This window comes from Centruroides vittatus, unplaced genomic scaffold (assembly GCF_030686945.1).
Source record: "Centruroides vittatus isolate TY-2023 unplaced genomic scaffold, ASM3068694v2 contig_150, whole genome shotgun sequence".
NCBI lineage: Eukaryota > Metazoa > Arthropoda > Arachnida > Scorpiones > Buthidae > Centruroides > Centruroides vittatus.
In genome coordinates, this window is record NW_027120928.1 from 1,399,034 (window position 1) to 1,423,367 (window position 24,334).

The window sequence follows — 24,334 nt, forward strand, 5'->3', positions numbered from 1 at the left end:
ACTTCTCTGGCGGTAATTTTTTCGTGTGATTTTACCAAACATTTCGTGACACGTGGTTTGGTTTCATAAAACCGTTTTGCAACAGGGGGAAACACGTTCTTCTTATCTTATAAAATGCCAAAAAAAAGTTGTACAAACTTTCTAAATTAGAATAAAAAAATTATTGGAAATTTGTATTACACATAAGAAATATATATATTTTTTAATTCAATTTGTAAAAATTGAAAAGTTTTCCTCCGGTTCTAGAAATACAATTTAATTTTGTAAAATAATGAGACCTAAAGTTATGTAAATATTGAAACGTAGAAGTTTGAAAGAAAAGAAAAGAAAGGGGAAAAATATTTCTACTTTGTTTCCGAAAACAAATATCATAACGCCAACGTATCAATATTCAAGTTAGGAAAGAATGCAACGAAGAAGTTTTTCGTGGCGATTTTCATCATTGTTTTAATGATGAAAATTTGTTTTTAGGCATTAGAAAATAAATGGATTCTTTTCATTTAAACATAAAAATAATAATAATGAACGTGAATAATATATAATAAAATTGATCTATCATCTGTGAATAGAGTCAGGAAGAAACCGTAAAAATATAAAATAAAATTTTATTAATTAGAATAATTTTAAGTCATTTAATTCTACAATTATTAAAATGTAGAGAAGTTTAATGGGAATGATTCATAATGCACGAGTAAAAGCTTATATTTACATAATAAAATTGAAAATCTCAATATTTAATATACATAATTTATAAACTGTATTCTTAACTAAGTAGTGATAAATTGCCGTAATTTTTAAGTTTTGGTATAAATAAATATATATATATTGAATTTTTTTTGGTGAGAGAAGTTTAAAAATTTTTCCTACTATTTTCTTAAAATTGCATTTTTGACATTTTGAAGAATTCCAGAAATAAAAAGTAGCATTGAAACGATGATTCATACTGACAGTTTTCATTATTTATGATTAAGATTTGAAAAAGATTTCGTTATCATTTATTTATCGAAGAGAGGAATATAAGAATAATGATTTGGAAAAGACTAATCGTAATCGTTATATCATGAAGATTTGCTGAGAATTTTTTTCTTTTCAAATTCTGTTTAATTTAAAACCTCTGCCTAAAATTAAAATATAATTCTACAATTAAAAAGTTTTTAAATTATTCTTTTATTCAAGAAAATAATTAGTTTTTTTCTTTTATTTAAATTAGTTTGAACAAATCCCATCTATTATAGGCCTGCTGTATATACAGTATAAGCCCTAATCATCGAGGTCTTAAACTGTCACTTGTATAGCTTTGCATCCCTCTCTCTCTCTCTATAACTTGGTTACATATAAGCTAAAAAAGTGGCAGTTTAGAGCCTCGGGCCATCTCTCCATCGTATAAAAATTAATACGTATTGGTGAATGTAGGCGTATACAGGGATTTAATTTTTTGATTTATGTTTAATTTTTAACATGCAATTATATAAATTAAATTTAAAACGTGATTACGTAATACTAATTCAAATATTCAAATTAATTTTAATTATTTTATAATTATATATTATAATTAAATCAAAATTTTAAATTTTCTAATGTGTAAAATGAGTAAAACTTCATTAAATATTGTTAAATTCTATTCTGATTTTTGAGAATAAAACTTAATATTTTCTCTTTATTATATTTTATTAATTTATCTTTATATTTATTTAAAATATTCATAAATCCAAAGAACAAAGAGAACTTTTCGATGATCTTTTGTATGTTAGTGAATGTCGATGACAGTTTCGATCACTCTGAATAGTCAAGAAAAATGAATTTTCTACAAAACTAATGTTGTCATCAATAAATTATAATAATTATTTTAGAATAAAAAAGAATTTTACATAATAAAAAATTTTAAATTTTGAAAATGAATTTTTTACTTTGAAAATTTGTTTTTATTTTAAAATAAATATTTTTTAAACTATTAATATTTAACTTCGAAATTATTTCGTAAGGATTTTTACAATAAAAATATTTTTTTAAACTATAATTCAAATTATTTTGTATTTATTTTTAATTTTAAATAGAATATTTTTTTACAAATACTTAAAACTACAAAAATTATATAACAGATAAACTATAATTTCAATTTTTCTTCATCTTTATTTTTGTCGTTATCTTCATGATCATTCTTCTCTAACACGATTCTTATAATGGTTTTCCTTCTCTTCCTCGTATTCCTCACTTTTATCTTCTTTCCTTCTGTTCCTCTTCCTCTTCATCATTATTGTCTTCTTTATTTTTATTGTTATCTTCGATATCATTCTCATAAATATTTTTCTCCTCTTCTCTCGTGTTTCTCATCTTTATCTTCCTCCTCCTGCTTCTCTTTCTCTTCATCATCATAAACAAGGATCTTAAGACCTAATGATAATAATATTTTGATTGTAAGATATATATCGAAAAAGTTTTGAATGTGATGATGATGATGATGATAGCTTTTAACTTTTAATATATTTAATATTTTTTAAATCGATATATTTGATTTTAAGAAAATTACATTAAATTATTGATAATGAAACAATATATTTATGTCAAATGTAGTTAGTTTTATTCCTAAATTTTAATAGTTTAAGGTTGTTAATATGTTTAAACAATTTCGAATTAACCACGATCCATTCCTTATTCCTTAATGAAATTATAATTTATATTCGAAGTTAATGTTCCATAATATAACAGATAAGTCTATACATGAGAAAATATGATTGTTATGTTAATAACTGTAACAGAAATAACTGTAAATTCCATTAAAATAATATATTAAATACAATTTGAATAGTTAAATGTTGAAATTAATAATATTAAAAATATGTGTTATTTTTATATTTAAAATTTTAAAATTTATTACGTAGCATTAATATGAGAAATATAACAACTATATTAATAATTAATACAATTTTTAAATTATAAATTTCTATAATAAATATAATTTTCTTAAATAAATAATACAATGAAGAAAATTTTTCTTCATTGTCTTAACTTCGAAACAGAAGATATCCAGAGTTATGTAACGAAATATAATTTTCTTAAATAAATAATAATTTATTAATTAGAAATTAATTTAATAATAATATTTCAATCAGAGATAATTCATTTTTAATTTAAATATTTATTTAAACTTGATGTTTTAATTTACAATTTGTATGAATTTTTAAATAATAAATGCTATATTTTACATCTATGAACATCAAATCACATAATTTAATATTTAATGTATAATTTGTATTATATAAAGGTCAAGGACACTTTAGAATCTTGGAAGTTTTAATTTCTAATTAATTCAGTTTTGTATAAAGTGAAGTTTTAAGATTAGAACCTTCTTTGTCACCCGTTATCAGTGAAAATTTTGAGCTACCTATTTATGGTAGTTTGATAACATAGGCTACAAAAGCGAGAGTAAATTGATTTAAAGTTTCCTTATCAACCTGGGTAAACCAATTTTCATGCTTGTGTATGTGAAGCCATCAGTCACTCAGTGTGTAAAGGTTTGATCACTCTGGGATTTGCCCTACTTGTGTGTCCCTGCTAACAGCTCGTTACCATCTCACAAGTCCATGAGTTTGAGAACTGGGGCTTATCCTGAGTCAGAGAACATCATCACTGAACAACTAAAGACTGTTGAACAGTTGTCTGATCAGACGAGTCCAGATTTCATCTGTTTTACACAGCTGAGTAGGTATGCATCTGAAGAAAATCTCCTGAAGCTACTATTGGGCTGGACTGTCAAGCCAATCTGGGTAGGCGAAAGCTGGTGAGTGGTATTCTGGTGTGAAGTATCTTTAGTTGGGCGAATATTGGTTCTTTTAGACGCCTTAATACTGCGCTGGAAACAGCTACAAGATATCCTTGAAGATGATGTGCACCCTTTCGTGATGACTTTAAACTCGCATGACAACGGTTTCTTTCAACAAGACAACAAACCTTCAAGCAGAGGTTTGAGATATGACTGGAGAAACATTCTACAAACTTTAGTATCATTGTCTATCCTCCTATCTTCCTTGAAAAGGCCTTTGGATTTAAATATTGTTTAAAAATTCTTGGCTCCAGCTCCAGATCTGGTTGTTTTTTAAGACTTAGATGTTAATTTCTTCAGCTATTCTCTAGAAAGTTATTGAGTTTACACTTTGCAAATATTTTAAAAGAATTTGTAAATCTAACAAAAAACTTTCTAACAACTTATATTTCCAACGTACTATCTCAGATATATTCCTAACATATCCCTTACGTTTTTCAGAATTAAACAAAATTAATTTATATCAACTGCAATCAATAAAACCATAATATAAACAGTACATTAGTAGCCTTTAAATAAACCTTTCAAGACTGATTAGTAAAATAATCCGTCTTCTATTGTGAAGGAAAGACATCATTTAAATGTTTCTTGCTAGCTTTTCTTTTGAAATTCGCAATTTGCATTGTGACGAACGTAAATTTAAATTACAAAATAGAGCAGTTTACATTTCTTTCCTAAGTAGAACAAACTGAGACAAAGTGATGTATGAAATAAGTTAGTGAAAAATGTTATATGAGCCTATTTTTAATTAACAATTAATTACATACAGGCAAAATCAGAATTTCAATAATTTTATATGGGCTTGTATATTTTTGATGTATTCCGGTATTAAATATAAGATCTGTTCGGTTGGTTGAAATAATGTGCATTTTTACGTTAGTTTGACGTCGTTAGGTCTGTTTTAAAATGAAAAACTACTAAAAGAATGACGTAAAATTTACGTAAAAATGTGTCTTATCCCAACCGATAAAGAGACCTATCTTCCTTAATGGTGTCAATGGGTTCAACACGGCGACATTTGAGAGCGAATTTTAATTTGGAAAATAAAAATAAGTACTGGGGTTTAGTCCGGTGAATTTGGAGATTAGAGAACAAGTGGCGTAGAGTTCTTAGCCAAAAATTCTTAACAGCAGTGTTATGTTGGACGGGAGCATTGCCACGATACTGTTGTCACCAAGCAGTCGGTCTTTTCTTCCTCACTGCTTCACGAAGACGTTTCATCACCCCCAGACGATATTCCTTATTTACCGTCTTCCTTTTTGGAAGAAATTCCTGTTGAATGACATTATCAGAATCGAACAAAGTGAGCAAGACCTCCACATTAGACCGAACTTGTTGAGCTTTTTTGGGTCTCCGTAAGGATTTTCCCACCCACTGTGATGACTGACGTTTTGTTTCCACGTCGTACCCATAGATCCATGTCTCATCGCCAGTGAGAATGTTCTTCACGAAATTTTCATCAGACCTAGCCCGTCCCAAAACTCTTCACTCAATTTCACTTACGGAAAGAAAATCGCAAAAATGCAACCAACACGTGTTTACACAAATGAACGTAACGTAACAACAAATGATGTTAGAACAAACTGCTTTCGGCAGATAGTACAAAAAGCTTGCCGGTAGAGAACTGTGCAAGCTGCATTTAGATTCAATTCGATTGGTGCGTAATTTAAAAAGTTCGCGAACTCTCCGGACAAACCTCGTATGTTGTTACAACATAATGCTGTTTCATTAATTGTGGTCTATTGTAAGTGATTCTTACATTATGACCTAACTAATTTCCAGAATCCCATTGTAAAGCGAACTTTTCCAGTATGCTTTCTCCACACAGTTGATAAAAAATTGAAGCTGCATTTCTGAAAAAATTTTATGATTCCATTCTATAAAGGAGTTACGTATACAATATTTTGAGATGCGATACCTACCTATGTGTTAATGCAATTATCAAAGCAAAAGGTGGTGCAACACGCTATTAACTGATGCTTCTATTTTTCTGGAAAGTGAGTATATTTTAGTCCACAAATAGTTCATTCTTATCAGATTACGGTTTAAAGTTTATTAAATTTAGCAGTTCATTTATATTGGTTTTATTGGTATTATGGTCTTAAACAGTAGAATGCTTTTTACGCTCCGTTGCAGCATTCGGCAAAAAGATTTCACGAAAACAATATATATTTCAAAAATAAGATGATCTTTGCAATTATTCTCGAACGTAATAATTGATCTTATATCGTAATAAACCATGCTGTATATACAATATGAAGAATACGCTACAAACTAGTCGACAAAATTATTTATTTTTCTGAAGTAAATAAGTAATTTCATAAACAGGTTACAACTGAAGCAGACCATTATATGCTTATAGCATTTCTCTCCTCATACGCACATAAAATCTGTGAAAATCAATTTCTTTGTTTATATTGTCGATTACAGTAGTTAAGTAGATCAATAGTAGTTAGAAGCTGCTCTGTTCTGGGTTTAGGTTGCACTTTATAATACAGTATCTACTTTAAAATACATTCTTCGATGGAATTCTCTGTGGAGAATATAGCAGTAAACATTTGTAAGTGATGCCCTGTTCAGACAGATATCGTGTGATCATTTCGGAATGGTAGGATTTTACGTTATCCATTATTAAACGAAATCTTTGAAATCTGTTCTTTAGATCATCGCCATTGTCACGCAGAAACGAAAATAATTTTGCATTGTAAAATCTATTACAATGTTATATTTAACAACTCCCGAGGGAACCAAAACAGAGAAAGAAACGTAAGTTTTTTTTCTCTGGACAAGTTAGTGTTGAGTTTAAACCTTCCAACGAATATCCGTAATGTCTATGCATATGCAGGTTCATCTCAGTTTCATCCGAAAACTCTAAAAGTTTCCTTCTTCCTTTGTCCCTTGGACGAACTCTACATGAGTATACGAATGGACAAAAGAAGAAGGAAACTTTTAAAGTTCGTCCATAAGAAATTTTGTAATTTTTCAAAATTTATAAAAGTAATTCTGAATTTTGAATACATACTAATGATCGTGATAACACACTTTCGTTTATTCATCTCGCATGGAGAGTTGTGATGGGCCTCCAGTTATCCGCAAAGAAAATCGAACTTAAACTCTTTTATAATCTTCTAACCTCGCCTCGATGCCAACAGCAGTTAAGGAATTATCCACCTCTACGATTTCATGAAGTACAGAAGACATCTCTGTTTATCCTATTCCTGCTACATCTTTTTTTTTTTTTTTTTAAAAATCTTCTCTGGTGTCATCGAGATTTGTTCCACCTTTCGAATTTGCGTATATATTTATATACAGTGCTCTCTCTTACTCCTATTCGGGAAAAGATATCCTCAGGAGAATCTTTATTTTGATACATCACGAAAAGAATTTTAATTTCCTTAAAGATTATTACTTTCGTCCGTCTATATGCGACGGCTTCCTCAGAGTCGTGAGAAAATGAATCCATCTGTCTATACCTAAAAACACTAGCACTTTCGAGTTTATCTTTAATCTTTCTTTTTTATTAATAATGAAAATTCAATTAGATCAATAGTTTTGTTTATATTACAGATTTATTGTTACTGAAATTATTATTCTAGATATACTCTGACATTTAAATTTAATTTAAAAAGGTTAGAGGGGAACTCCTGGGAAGATAGAATGAAACTGTAACAGCTCTAAGGCCTAACACTTAGAATGATGATGATGATAAGTGAAGATGATTCTTATTTCTATTTCTCTGTGAACACATGATCCCTATTATTTTTATCATAAAGTCTAAGTCATTAATATGTGTATATAGATTAATTATGCGGATAACTTGGATATAAATTATTAATTTAAAATACTCTTATTCAGTATTTTAACACATTTAAATCTTTCTAATTACATTAAAAAATATGATATCTGTGGTATATTTATAATTAAAATTGCATATTTCTTTATTACAGATATTTAAAATAAGCATATTATACTTATTTATAAAAATAATTTCGTCTATAAAAGTTTTCTTCGGTTATTAAAAGCAGATTTATTACTTTCAAGTGAAGAATTTCAAATAATTTAAAACTTTGCATTTCAATGACGGCAAAAAATAGCCTCTGTAAGAAAAAGATTTTTAGGTTGTTAGAAAATCAATTTCAAAATATGAAGAGTTAAATCAAGAGTGATAAGAATTTTATAGCTATAAAAGCTTAAGAATAAAATATTTATATTAAAAGAGATAAAATTCTAACTTAGAATTAAAGAATAAAATATTTTATTTTAATCTATCTTAGAAAAATATGAAAACAGAAAAAAATAGTTTTAAATTCTTAATTATGAATTGGCTTTTTTTAAGCTAAAACTTTAAAAGTTGAAAATATTTTATAATTATAAATGAATAACTTTTTAATTAAAATAAAGAAAATATTTATTGTACTGCAATAAGGTGATTTTACAATGGAAGATTTGAAAAACAAGATCAAAGGTAACAGTAGTTAAATGGCAACCGAAGAGAATATTACGCTTCAGTTGCTTTATTAATGAGGAGGATGAAGTGTTCAATATAATGAATTTTGTTAATTCAAACTTTAACATTAAAAACATTTTGTACAAATTGAAAAAAATGAGAATGAATTTCGATAAACTGATGAATGGAATATGAGAAATCGCGTGTTTTCGAAGCACACAAAAGATAGATAAATGCCATATTTTGCTATATATTTACAAATTTGATAAATGAAAATGAGTAAAATGTTTAATAGTTGTTCAGTTTAAAATATCTAAATTAACATTTGAAATTTACGGTATACAATGAGAACTGGTTGTCTCGTAATTTTATCAATTTAACGCCTGGAGATATCTTCTATCTGTGTTGCAAATTCTGAATATTTGCAATTCTAATATATTTGACTATTTTTTAAAATATCGATTCGGAATGTTAACATATCACGAAGCTCGATAAGAAAATTGTTTATTTAAAGTGGAAATATAATATTTTAATTTTTAAAAATCGTAAGAGTAGGCGCTATATGCGACAAATTGATTTTTGTATGTCGAAAAATGTAGTTTTTACGTTGAAAAAGTGAATAAAACAGAATATTCTCTCGGGTAATATATACATTTTATGAGTTTAGTTTTTACTATTTATAATGTGTTTCATATCGTCATACGTAGAGCAAGATTTAGATTTGAAATCTTATGTTGCAATATACAAAAGACTTTTCCTTTTCTGCCAAATTATAATAAATAAACACTAATTTTTATTATTTAAAATATCACGTATAGGATGAGGCGTGAATTTATACTTAAGCTAAATAAGCTACATTGTAGGGTGATTTTATACAAGAGAAGGGGTCTCTATATGTTATAGCATATGATTACAAATTAAATTTTTCGTTGTTTTATAAAATCATAGATAAGGTCTGATTACATATAAAGGTCCTTTCTCTTCTACCAAATCATAAATTTAGAAGCGCGAGACCCTAAGTAATAAGTTGTTTAGTCTGTGTATAAATTCGTTCCTCGTTGTTTTATGTACTGTATACTTTCTATACATTTGCTGCCATATTAGTGTTTATCAACCTCAAATTAATAATAATTAAATTTTAATTACGAGATAAATTTTTATACTTTATACGCGAGTTTCCCTCAACAGCGATGAATTTAGGCATTGATGATTGAAGAAAATAAATCTTCTGACGATATTTCACTACATAAAACATCGTTAACTGAGTTGAGCAAAGCAATTTCTCCAGGGGATAATTTTGATTTCATCGGAGGTGAAAACCCCTGCGGACTTTCCCTTCAATTTAACACTCCTTGGTATAAACTAGAACGTTGGACAGCTAATGAAAGTTTTTAATATCTCAATTAGCAATTCCTGCCAAATGCCAAGGTTTGTGCATACTCGTGAATTGTTTTGGTCTTAGCAAGTTTACAACAATCTTCGCACATTTTACTTGCTAATCATTATCATTCTGACTCTCACATAATAGACATCGCTGCGGGCTATTTTTATTTTCGGCTGGCGACTTCTTTTTAATTGGTGAAAATACAAGTCTGATGATATTAGTTTTCTGGAACTTTAATTAAAAATTAATCAAAAATTCATCAGTAAATTAGTATACTACTCTAAGAGTGTAATAGAACTCTTACTGTAGTAGAAGGGCACTACCATTACTGTGCATAATATCATTTCTATATCTTATCGTCCATTTTTCACTATTAGTTTTTGGATAACCATTGTTAATAACCCGTCGTAAAGCGATCGGTTCTTTTATCCGGAAGCTCAGTATTGTAAATTGAGATTACGTTCTGTTTGTAATGCCACAAACAAAAACAAATGACACTTTAGTGTGGTATTTTGTGAAATTTTAATAGAAAATTTATATCTGTTGTAAAGCGGAGTATATTATATTCAAATTTCTTCTTTTCTAGTTGATGTTTCGAAGTAAATCCGAATTAAATCTAAAAAATAACATAACCCGAGTTATTCACGAAAAGTCTACTTAAATATTATAAAAGTGTTCATAATCTCCTCCATTTTTTGCTTGATCTTTTCTAGATTAAGTAATAAATTCGTTGATTTAAAATTAATCCAAAGATTATCGAATTAAAGGCAAACAGAAAGCCTTTGATGTAATTCATTATGCATACTGAAATACGTTTAAATTTCTCATTGAATTAATCAAAATTATTGTTTAAATATAAGAAAATGTATTTGTATAAAAACAAAAATTCGAATTAAAATGAAAGTTTTAATAAAAATGTTTTAAAATTGTTAATTATGTTAAAAGTAACTTAATTATTATTTGTAAAATTTCTAAATATAAATCATTATTTGAAAATGATTTTATTCTTGATATCAGATATTCTACGTGTTTAATATCTTTATTATATTGAAAATGTTCTTCGAAGTGTATTCAATTTTACTTATTTACTATTTGTATTAGGCCTATATAATATTTTATTAAGAAATTAACCTTTCAAGAATATATTTATTATTAAATTTTTAAAATTTAAAATAATGATACGCGATAATTTATTTAAAACTTTTAAATATTTTCAGATATTATTGATCAACTTTACATCTTCCAACAAGTTGGAAAAAAATAATTAATTAAAGAGAAGATGTTTTAAAATTCAACTTAATTTACGATGGTCTTAAAAAAAGGTAATAAAAATGTTTTTTTTCTTTTAGGTGCACGAATTTATCACTTGAAAAACATCATTACAAACAGCAACTTCATTGATGTAAACATTGGAATTAAGATACATCCAGTCGAATCGTGGATAAACATTTTCTTGCGTGAGACACGAGAATTTTATATATAAGATAATCTCAAATAAAACTTAACTCTTAATATGTTTAGATAAAATTCTGATACAAATCTTTTATATTGTGGATAATTAGGAGAATTATCCACAATATAAAAGATTTTTTCAAGTTTTGATTTGTCTTCTCAGAATAAATTGATATTTAGATAACGAGGTCGGGATGTTATTGGACCATTGTACAGTTTGAAATAAAGTATCTTACTTTTGGACTTCGCTCAGGGGGCACTAAGAAGATCTTTTTTCCTTATCCATTAATGGGCACAACACATCCGGGTCAGTCTTTCATTTTTCCAAGTTTTTGAGACGAGCCGGAATCGAATTTGGATTCCCCAGAGCGGTAAGTACCTTTATGTAAACACTAGGACTAGAAAAAGATAATAAAATCGAAATGAATTTCTCTGAAATTTAAAAACATGTATATAAGGGAAAAAAGAAAAAGTAAAGTAAATAAATATTCTGCTTTAAACACGAAACTGGAGTTCAAAACAAGATGAACTACTAAATAAGAAATTTAGTTTTCCACGTCACAAAGAAAATATCTTTAAACATTTACCTACGTAATTATTAATAATACGTTGTTTTAGTATATTGATTTTCATTATTGACAGAATTTCTACTCTTAAACATGATTTTCACAAATTTTCACACATTGAAAAACATATTTTCTTCATTTTTTTCGCCGAAAACGACAGCAAAGACGTTCATAATTAATTACTGTATCCAATTAAATAATTTTAAAAATGTGTAAAATATCAAGACGAGGTAAAAAACAATGTAATTATACATTCAAACAGTATTCTACTTAACTTTATGAATGAGGAAAATCATGGCGAAATGAAAGAAGAGAATGGAGGAAGCACGATTTCGTTTCAATCTGAATGTAAAAATTTAATATTTTTAATAAATAAAGGAAATGAATATTAAATTATTATTATAAAAATTAATTATTTATATTTCATAAATATTTAATTCTCATATGCAATTTCCTTCTGTACCTGTTATTCGTAAGAAGAAAGTTCCGAATCATTCCATGGGGAAAAAAGACTACAAATATTTGTAGAGATACAAATGTTAGAATTTTTAGAGAATTGAATTTCATTCTATTAGTTCAAGAACTTTAGATTTTTTTTATTCTACATTCAGGAGCATTTAGATATTTTAACTCGTATGTCTTCCACGGTATAGTACAACTATTGTATTTTTCCTTGATCGATCTTAATGGAACTACTACAATACACATTCTTCTTACTCATTCGTAAAATATTTCCTTTTTGACGAATGATAACATTACTTTAAGTGAATTTTAAAGATGAACTTACTTTATTTTGAATAAAATTATAAGCTTAAACAATGTAAAATTTCTTAAATTTCAATACGATAAATATATAAAATTATAATCTGGAATGACTTCTACATTCTTTTAAATTAAAAATACTTGGATGGATTACTTTCATTCCTAAGTTTCCTGCATGAAAGTCTTCGAAAAGATTTTTTTATTATGCTTTTATTCGTATGGATAAAGGTATAAGAATATTGTTTATAAAAATATAATAATGAACCTTCTGGAGGTCTGTTTTGTGGAAAACTTATGAATGAGTATAAATTATCCAAGTATTTTTAATTTAAAATAATTTATGTACGTATAAAAATGATTTAAGATATGTAAAATTTGATTATTATCCTGTAATTTATGCATATTTATTTCACCATTATCTCCTCTTGATGGTTTGATGAATATAATCATTCACATAACTTTCCATAAATTAAGAAACAAGATAATGTGTTTAGAAGAAATGATGCATATATTTGCTAAAGAAAAATACAAAGAAAGAACAGTTAGAGAAAAATTAAATTATTCTCTACAACAAAATATGGAAAATTAACAAACAAAAATAATTTACGTTTTAAAATGTCATTGCAAGAATGAATCAATACCGAGTGTGTGTGTTCACCTCTGACATCAATAAATGACTTTGTAACGATGCTTCACGTTGTTTACTATACTGTCCAGAAAGTCTCTTGGCAGTAATGCCCAGTATTGCAACAGGCAACTTTTAATTTCCCCGTAGATTTTGGGAGGGAGGATAGAAGATAATAAGAATTATCCTCAAAAACTTTACGAGTAAATACAGATGGAAGCCAGGGTAACGACATGATCACTTCTTATAGTAGATACTTCTTGTCTCTAGATGTTGTTCAATGATTTGAAGAGGACGCATAATCACGAAATTCTTTCTTACAACATCTCATAAAGCATGATTTATCTATATACCAAGCCAGCAATACGTCTGGTTTTATGCAGAGTCTATGTTTACGCTTCCGAATATTAATAAAATTAATAAGCCCTATATAGATATGCGTGTGTACAAATAAAGTGCGCAAATAAATGTTTAATAGTACATTTTAAAACATGTAATTTTCTAGCACAAAATCGATTCCGGAACCTGATATATCTTACAGTATAAACGTTCATATTGTAGATTGTCGCTGCTCAGGCCATATTTGAACTGAAGTTTAAATATTACTTTTTTCAGTAGATAACTGGAGATATTGAAAATTTAATATAATGTTTCCTTCGTTAAATCTTTGAGATGTAGTACTTAGTTGCTTAGAATAGCAGAAATTTGGTTCAAAGTCTACAGGTTTGAAACAGGTATTTATTAAAACCCTTCCCAACCCTTCTTAAAATTACCCAAGTTTAATTTGAATCTTCAAATCTTCGAATGATTCTCTATCTTAGTTAAATGTCTTAAAGGCACTCTCGAAGTTCTACATTTTAATATTGTTCAGACAAAATAAAAATTGAATCAGCTCCAAAGATCTACGTATTTAGAATTATTATAATTGATATTTTCCTATTACTATGATAAAATATAATTGTAGTATATTTAGTTAATGGAATGTTAATTAATTAATTACTTTTTGGAGCTTTTAATTTAATATTTAAAGTTTATTCAATAATAAGAGAGCTTTTTTGAACTTATAGAATTCAAACTCGATACACGAACAATAATTTGTATAAGTAATAAATAAATAAATTATACATAATTATAATGTGGTGAATAGTGAAATTTCGCTAAGTGGCCAATGATAGTATAGGTTTACATTATTATTACTATAAATTATACTAAAATTAAACTATGATATCAACTTAATGACTGTGATTAATGAATGTAAAGACTACTTGGAATATAATAAAATTTGGGAATATTCTTTAAATGTATTTTATATAAAACAGAAAGTTAATAAAATTTTGAAATGGTTGCCAAAATAACGAGACGTCTCTTACTTTTCCATTCATTTTTACTTCGGATTGGTAGAATTCCCGAGAAAGAAACAAAGGTGGTGTTTCACAAATGGCTTATTGGGGGTAAGAATGAGGAATCTCCGAATTCCATCAACCTCCTCTACATGTTTGGCGTAGTTGACTAAATTTAGATGCTAGCAGGGATTTTCTTAGAAAAGCACACTCTTCCGTCCTTTGCCGTGTATATTCGATGTGATGACGTTATAATCTTTGTCCTTTTGACCTCATTTGTCTCCGTTGTCACTGAAGAATTTAGACTGAACTAAGAAGAGCGATTCTTTAGGTAAATACACCTGAAAAAGCATTTTGTTTTAAGAATAAGCGTGTAATCTGATGTACTTCGCATTTCTGCTTACTTTTCAACAAGTATTACTCACTACTCTGTAAAATAATTGAAGAAACAATTATAAAATAATATATTAAAATGTTTTATGAGTTAGTATTACAGTTATTTGGTCAATGAATACAAACATATATACAACTCGCTAATAATTCATTTCACTTTATCATTCTTTAACTGTAATCTTACTGTGATGGACTGGCTTGTTTCCAAATTTTTAGAAATATCCTTCTTTCTATTAAATACTAAAATAAATTCTCTGGATGAAAAGTAGTTTCAAAACAAATTCTTGCCAAACAAAACTTTTTTTCTGAATCTGAATAAAAAGAATAATAAAAAATCATGCTATCCTTCTCTGTTATGTTGATGAGAAGAGAAAAGGAAAGAGTTATTTTAAAACAAAACCTGGAATGGAATTTCCAAAGCATTTCTTTCCGATATCTTATATCACAAGACATTTTCTAATGTTTCAGAACATAGAAAACGTTGTAATTTCATAAGAACAAAGAAACTTTAATCCGCTTTCTTCCAATAATATTCGCGATACTCTTCATTTATAATTACTACTTCCAGTTTCTTTTAGATAAAGTTTACTAAAAAAATTATAAATAATTTAATAATTTTAAGCTTAAATAATTAAAAATATTGCGTATTACTTTTTTCTTCGTTAAAATTAATTAATTAATTTTAAAAAAACCCAAAGAAATTAATGGTAATAAAGATTTAGTTTTGTTTTGCATCAACCCTCTCTCACTTTCATAATTACCAACACTTATGATTTTTCTCCAAGATATAATCAGTTATAGCTATTAAATTATGAAAAAATATATATTTTTCTCGGCTTTAATCACTAGCAAAAACTCTCTTCCTCGATTACGATCATTTGCACTCATTTGATAAAAATGTTGTAACAAACCGACTTCTTCAATAAGAATTATTACTCATCATAATTCGATTGAATGGCTGATTTTACTGTCGAATATGCCATCGTTACCAATCCCATAACTTAATGCTCTGTGTTATTTTAGTGGGTGAAGGCAATAAAGTCACTATTAATGGATTCAAATCTCTGCTATTAATGTAGAAGATTTGAAGTCGATCTGTCTCCAGGCAAACGTGGTCTCTAATGCCCTCATAAAGATCTTACAACTTCTTATCAAATAAAAAGATATGAAAGCATACTTCAACACGCATTTTATTTTATGCTGCGTTATTCATTTAGTTTTTAAAATGTATATAAAATATACTTCGGGGTCCTATTACTAGAGACTAGAGAAATTTCACCCGAAGCCATTTTTGAAATATCTCTAGCTTTTTGTAGTGATTAAGGGTGCTAACAGCTCAAAGTTTTTCAACATATTTTACAAAATATTAATGACCAGATACAAATCTGCTCTTTATAACGTGAATTAGTTATTTAAAATACATAAAAAAATGATTTAGTGTGATCTATGATGAAAGTATATTTCTTATTTTATAAGATTCGTACTTAACTGTAAAATATTCATCTAAAACTTTTTCATGTTTTTTTATGTCTTTATCATATCTATTATTTTTTCTTTAACTTATAAAATTTTATTATATACCTCTCTATAAAATCTTATATCTGTACATTTACATCCACTTTTTACTTGTATTATGCTGATAAACAGCATTTACAGTCAATTTTTCCATTTATATTTTAAATTTTCCAGTTTTTATTTTATCTTTCGCTTTTTTTCTTAACGCATTCACCTTCTACCTTTTCTTACTCGTCAGATTACGATTAAGAATGGAAATTATACAATAAACAATGATAAATATATTTAAAAAGGAAGAAAATTATACAGTAAAAGTTTCACATTGCAAACGTTCTAAAAAAGTTTGTTGTACTTTTATGAGAAGAGTAAAGAATGGAGTTTGCGTTTACGTCACAATAAATAATTGCTCGTTATTTATCTATTCTTCGTCTAATCAGTTATCAATATATGAAGTCTTGTAGAGAAATATAACATTTATTTTTTGTAATATATTTTCAAATATATAGAATTAATCAATCGTTAAATGTAAGTAAATATTATCGAGAGTCAGTTTAGTGAATCAACGAAAAACAAGTTGGATCTCATCAAGATTTCATCTTCAAGAAAAACATATGGTTCACTTTGGTGACTTAATTAAGCCAACAATCTGAAGGAAAGATTATAACCAAACATCGCTTCATTAGTTTCAATCAAGATGATTTTTCTCTCTCCTTTTATCAATAGAACACCTGACACAACCCATTTCGTTCTCTTGCTTTTGTATATCATCAAAAACAAATTTTATTTTATTTTAAAAAAAGAAAAAAACTAAATTCCACTTAAAAACTTTAAATTGTGTATTGAAAGTTTAATATAGTCTAAATTTATTTTATGATGAGATATTTTTTATGAAAAAATATTCGAAATCTTAGTTTTAGTGATTTTGAAGTTTTTAAAGTGGTAAATTATAATTTTTCTTACTTTTAAAAGTCGAAAAATTCATTGGAAATGAGGAAAAAATTAAATTTTTTTAATTAAAAATTTTATGAATAAATTTATAGGAAAAAAATTATAAAAATCAATACTTATGTATTAATATATAATGGTTAAACACTTATAAATAAAATATAATAATATAAAAAATAAGTCAACTAATTTTTAAATTTCGTAGAAAAAATTTAATTTTGACAAATTTAATCGATTTTTATTTCTCTTTTCTCTCGTTATTTTCGTTCAAAGTTAATACATGAATATTTTATTATTTACTACATTTTTATATCGTACTGTGTATATAAGAAAATTATAATTCACGTATCGAGTGAAAATAAATTCAATTGGGAATAGGTCGCTCTAGGAAAAAATATCCAGAGTTGTTTTCATATTGACACGAAGTTTTTTCCTTTCAAATTAATTTTGCCTTCGGTTATTATCTTTTAATTTATTTTAACGTGTGAATTAAAAAGGAATTTATATATATATGTGTATAATTCCTACTTCAAGAATAAAGTTAGGTTAGATTTATCATATGATACAGTATACAAAAAGAGGACATGTCTTTCAAAATAAAAACATGTCCTCTTTTTGGATACATATGGAGGACGCTAGTTTGACTTTAAAAATATTTCCCCTCTATTCAAATACAGCTGTAATGTCCTCTTTTTTAAAGAAATTCATAATTTTTCATCTTCTAAACCTGGGTAATTTTCCTCTTCCTCTATTCTTACATACTTTTCACCATACACCAGTTAGGTAATACCGAACCTCCTTCTTCCTAGTAATTGTGACCAAGAACTGTTGGTTTTCATAATGGTGTTACTCGCAACACCTACGAATTATCGAGCTTTGCTAATTGTAGGGTTGCTACTGGTAAGGTCAAACAAGCCGGATAAGTCGAAGAGTATGTGTCAGATAAAAAAAACACGCTGGTCATCTGGTCTAGAGTGTTTCCATGCCGGCTACGAGGAGGATTGGTTACTCGTCTACATAAACTCAGAAAAACTTCAGGAAATTTCTAAATCCAGCAAATCCTACGCATTACATTTAAAAAAACAATAAAAATGTAATGAAAATTCATATGAAAACTTCACAAATTACATAAGATGTGTGGCAAAACTGGTAAATGAGAAGAGAAGGTAAAAACTCGTTTAATTCGTCTAACGTTTAATTTGCATTATTTTCAAAAAAAAAAAAAAAAAAAATTGTATTTTTCAAAAGGAAAATCCAGTTAGTTAATTATCAATGTTAACAAGCTACCATTTTAGTTAATTTAATTACTTTTCTTCGTTTTTATCTTCTTTAGTTGATAGGTGATCAAGAGGATGATGCCTTAAATTGTTACTAATTTGAAAATGCTGTTTGCTTCATTTGCATTTTAGTTGATATCATTTCCATTAATTACATTTAATACGATTAACTGTTTAATAATAATTTCAAATTATAAAATTCGATTATCTTTTTTTATTTTCTTGTTTTTCCCCTTTAACGAAAGTTACGTTTCGCAGTTCTTAAAAGAAACTTTTAAGTAAAATAATACCATTAGCAAATGCGTTTCTAAGGTGTTAATTTTAATATACAAATTATACAAATCATTAATTTTTCACGTTTACCATGGGATAGTTTCTTAATGAAACGAATTGCAAATGTCTCTTGTTATTAAGACGAATCATTAATAATTTTAAAAATCCATTTGTACTAATTGCAACTAAAACCAATTATTTCGTCAGCATTTATTAAGACAAAATATTATCTTTTAAGTTAAATAAATATAAATGATCTTCAAAAATATTGTCTCCAGAGAATTTTAAATTTCCCTATTTTCAATTCCATTCGAAATATTCATTTGTTCTCTCGAGAATAAAGTCAATTTGTAGTTTTTTGTTATCTTAAACAAATTAAATTTTTTAAATGTTAATTTTAAAACATTAAATTTTCAAAATTTGAATTAAAATTATAACGTTTCATAAACCACACAAAACTATGTTACATGTTTTTGTTTTATTAAGAAGACATTCTTGTACTGAAATCAGTTACAAAAAGTCACCTTTATAATATTCTAGGGCTTAAAAAATGGTGGATGAAGGAAGATATGTGTAGTTTTCTTGCCAGTTTATCAATCGAACTGATGCGAACGTTTCCACAACAACCATTAAAATCGACCCTCTTTATAACGGAAATTGCAGAGGGTTCGTTTTCATTTATGTATTATATGTAAAGTTGAGCGTACTTAAAAGGATCGAGAATGACGACATCAATTATATATTGAAATTGCGGAGAGCAAACGAATATTTACTGAATACTTCACCATTTTGGATGCTGTAGTCAAAAGAATCAATTTTTCTTTTTTCCCCTGCTCAAAATTTTAAACGCAGTTTTCTTTTTAAAAAATAAATTTGATAAAACAAACTTTTAATTCTCTTTATCCATTTTGTAATAAATAAAATACGATATTCTTCACAATTAAATTTCCGTAATGAACAGGAGTTTGTTCCGGTTATGATGGAAACACACGCAACTGGATTCGTTATCAAACTTATCTTCCCATTAAATTTTTGGGAATAGAAGGATCATTTGGGTTTTACAAACTAAATATCTTCGTGTTTACACAATTTTCCATATAAATTATATTAAAAGTGATTTGTATGACAAATATTTCTTAACATAAAACTACTGGTGAGAATATTTCTACATGATGTTTGGAAAGTTACGTGAGAATATAATGTGGTTCTGGACCAGTACCGATTTAATAATTCGAGCCAATCAAACAACACGAAAATAAAGTAAATATCTTATAAATGATGATTGTAATAATTAAATATTTTTATTCCTTTTCAACGTGACTCGATTCATTAAATCGATACTGGCCATTCAAATAGTGAAGAACCACTAATCTATATATATATAAGTACACATTTTTCTAAAGATATGCTTCGATATGCTTGGTTGTCACATGGTTTTCTGTATAAAAGAATTTCGAAACAACAAAGAAAAAAAACAAAATCCACTACTCGGATGCATTCTTGAATCTGAGAACGCAAATAAAAAAATAACAAATAAAAAAATTTCGACAGTAACAACAACAACAAATGTACATACAATACAGTCTTTCCTAAATGAAATATTTTTTTCAATACTGTACTTATGGGCTTCCAGTTCTGTATACAGCGGTTGTGCACAGTAGCAGCTTGTACAATATATATATAAGGTACTATGTATTGGCAGATGTTACTGAATTAATACAAGTAACAGTGTTATCACTCCGAAAAATGTCGAGGCCTTACAATAAAATGAGTAACTATATACAACAGTTGTAATGACTGTAAGAACTTTATTCTTCTATACACTGAGTTCATAATACGAATTGGGTTTTTCAATATCAATCAAATTTTTCTGTACCATTTTCATCACGGTTAAATTTAAGAAAATGTTATTGCACAAAGAAAAGAAATTTACAAAATTTTTTACTTGTGTATAATTGGTCATTATTTAAAAAATTGAGCTTTAGAAATTTGATATGAATCAGGAAGACACTGAATATAAACTGCTACAGTGCACAAACACTCAGGATAGGAAACGTGTTCTATAAACGAAACAACCATGTAGTTCCTGACTGAAGCACAGAAGCACATAGTAAAACAACCAATAGATCTTGACTTATATTAGTTGTCTTCATCATCATCATCATCATCAGTATCAACAATGACTCAAATTCCAGCGGAATTTTTTAATGAATACTGCATACCTCAATGACTGGAGATAAACGATCAAATCTTCAGAACATAGGTCATCTAAATAGCATATCCATCAGGGTCAGGATCAAGTCATAGATCACAATTTCTATATTACACATGTACATAATGGGACTTATGTTGTACTGATATGACCAGTTTTGTTGTACTCGATACAATTAGATTTGTCCACATCTCACTAACTATAGTAATAGTTATTGAGACTCCTTCCCATAGGAGCTCTTGGATAGGTATCGCTATCTTGTCTTCTCATTGTCGACCTGTTGGTCCCATATCTGATGACGTCGACACCATTATCGGGTCGATCGGAGGTGTCGAAATGATCTAAATCAGAACCATCTTCCCCAAATGCAGTTGGAATTGTATCAGTAATGTTAAGATTTGCTCGTTTGCGTTCTTTTCGCTTCAAGATATAGAGTCTAACTGCTAGAACCACCATAAACGTTAACAGACCGGCTCCCAAACTTAACGTCAAGTACAGAATGAATTTCTCCTTATTTTCTATAAAAGAAAGAAATTAATTATTATTTTATATAAAAGTACAAAACAATAGCTCAAAAGTCACCAGTCAATTTTTCTTAATTTCTTTTTAAGATTAGGAATATAAAAACGATATTTTTTACATTATTTTAATTAATATTTTGTTGTAAAATTAATGGAAATTAATTAAAGTTTCATGACTATATTTTATGATTTAGGAAAATTGATGAACGTGTCCATAAATATTCCATATGTAAAATTTAAATGGTTATGAATGTGTTCATAACCATTTAAATTTTAAAAAAATGTCCTTTTAGGAGTTTGTTTTTAAAAATGTTTAAAAATTCAAGAAAGAAAAAATATATTTATGTCCTTCGAGATCAACGGTTTTTGTGAGTGTTGATGAAATAAAATGATGTCACGTGCCTCCTGTTTCGTTAAGACGAAAAAAAAGGATTCGAGTTGTGTGTGACCCTTTGAAAAACATCAAAGATTTCTAAAAGGTAAAATTCTTTCATAAAAATATAAATATTTTCGGCTTCCTTTTAAACATTTAAAGACGTAATTTAAAAAATTAAATCAATGCCATACTTAAAAAAATGTTTTTATGTAATTTCTATAAATATCAGGTGGGTGTTTATATTAACATTTTACATTCAAAATATTTCGAAATTACTGTATTAATTAAATTATTATAATTGATGCATTTGAATTTTATAGTTATGTAACATAATTTAAGTGGCATATGTACACATGCCACTTAAATTATATTACAAACGTGTATACAACTGGGCCGATTAGACTACCATGAGAACAATGGAATTTTGAAAGGGCTAATTAAGGGCGTCGTTGGGAAAATCAGATGTGTATTCCTATACCTATCTCGTATATCCTTTGTCATACGTGACGAAAACCTCTTATATACACCACACACATTTCGCAGATATATACGTGTCTGATAAAGATTTCGTGTAAATATGTACACTGTACCATGTATAACTTTTATATATACTTAACGCATTTAGCATATTATAACTTTTCCCAATTGATTTCCATATTAATTGCAATTTTACATGGGAAATGTAATTAAGTATTAAATCAATCAGACTCTAAGAAAACGTCAGTTAATTAACCGATCGGTTAGGTAATTGTCATTTGTGTAACGGACTGTTTAACGCACCAGTTAAATTACTTAATCAATTGTTAAACTAACGAATATATTTTTATAGAAGATCGATACTAGACCATATTCAACAAAAGTAACTATCATCTTACACAGAAACTAAAATGTTTAATTAATTTAAAAAAAAGTAAGGGAACGTTATTAATCTACATTTAACACGTGATGCCTACAGTCGTCATAAATAGTTCAAAAACAATTTAATTGCGTCACAATGACTATTATTCTTCAAACATAGGGCTAGCTATTTTGTATTCTGTTAAGCTCACATACGTTAATTATGTATAATTCAGTAACATTATCTTCAAGACACGAAAAATGATTTGCTATTTCTAACAAGTTCCTCTCTGTGATTAAATCTAATAAATATTCTTCTCACCTTTGATAAAATTGTAAGCGGAAATCCATTCTGTCAGGAACCCAATGACTTTTTGGTCATCGACCACGGTACAGTTAACGTCTGGAAATTCCTCTTCGATGTTCTCATCGCTTTGAATATCTGTTTTTTGAGTTGTTCTGATTTCATCTCTGCCGAGGTCTGTAACATTTTAATTAATATATTCGTGTGCTGAATAATTAAAATATCACTAAGTCTTACTTTATTATTAGTATACTTTTCTATAAAAAATATATTTTGGCCCTGTAAGTGGTATAATAAGTGGGTTAGATCACTGTGTGGTATCAGCACCTACGTTCTTCGATAACATGCCAAATTTTACATTCTTTTTCTGTCTGGGTCTTTGGGTGGACGTGTCAATATACTAAGGTTTATCCTTTAAGTCGTTGTAAACAAGTAACACAAGGGTGTCACTTATTTACAATGACTTATATGAATATATTAATAAATAAAGACCACCCAAAAACCTAGTGTTAACTACGAGTCCATCCAAAGACAGACAAAAATACATATTTAGTAGTCTATCGGGTGGGATCTGAATCCACACCCTTATCGTCGAAGTGCAGATAAAAACGACTAAGTAACTTTAGAAAATAAAAATAAAAAAAGTCAAACAGAAAATATGTTTTAATACCAGAATAGGAGCCATGACTTTATCAACACAATTTCTATGTTTCATTCTCGTTTCTTCCTTTAAATCAGGGGTTTTTAACCTTGTTTCTTCCATGGATCCCTTCCCGGACTAATGTTTTTAAATGCATAAAATAAAATTACAACCAGTTATATAGAAATACATGTATTAAAATAAAAAAAATAGTGATATATGTACTTTTTTCTTGACACAATAACACAAAATTAAGTTGATTTTTTACCCTCCGATCCTTGGTTAAGAACCACTACTTTAGATGGACTTCTGATTAGTATACTGGGACCTTTATTTTGTTCAATAATGTATTTTTTATATAACACATCCACATAATACTAAAGTTATTCAAAATAAATAAAGAAAAATAGAAAAGACATCTAGTTTTTATACCACTTTCAAAATATTAGATCCTGTTGGAAAATTTACACACTTTTACATAAATCTCTCTTAAAATTCCTATTTTCCAGACATGATTTTTTAGTACACGGTAAACCAATGAATAAAATATTTTCAGCGAAACGTAGAATAAGGAATTTCGTATAGGAATATACTGTATCTACTAGGAAACTGGCGTACCCCTTTAAAGTCACCATAATAATCAAT

At 27.7% G+C, this 24,334-nt stretch overlaps 1 protein-coding gene across 2 annotated transcripts in view; it reads right to left on the reverse strand.

Annotated features, from left to right (window-relative positions):
• Positions 1–19,258: 19,258 nt before the first annotated feature.
• LOC136968620 (protein eva-1-like) overlaps positions 19,259–24,334 on the reverse strand; it is a 52,031-nt gene continuing 46,955 nt past the window's right edge. For both annotated transcript variants that reach the window (XM_067262615.1, XM_067262614.1), the window contains exons 7-8: positions 23,068–23,226; positions 19,259–21,529 (exon numbers count right to left, since the gene is read on the reverse strand). In XM_067262615.1, coding sequence (XP_067118716.1) covers positions 21,207–21,529; positions 23,068–23,226 — 482 coding nt within the window. In that variant the 3' untranslated portion in view covers positions 19,259–21,206. The remainder of the gene's footprint in view (positions 21,530–23,067; positions 23,227–24,334) is intronic.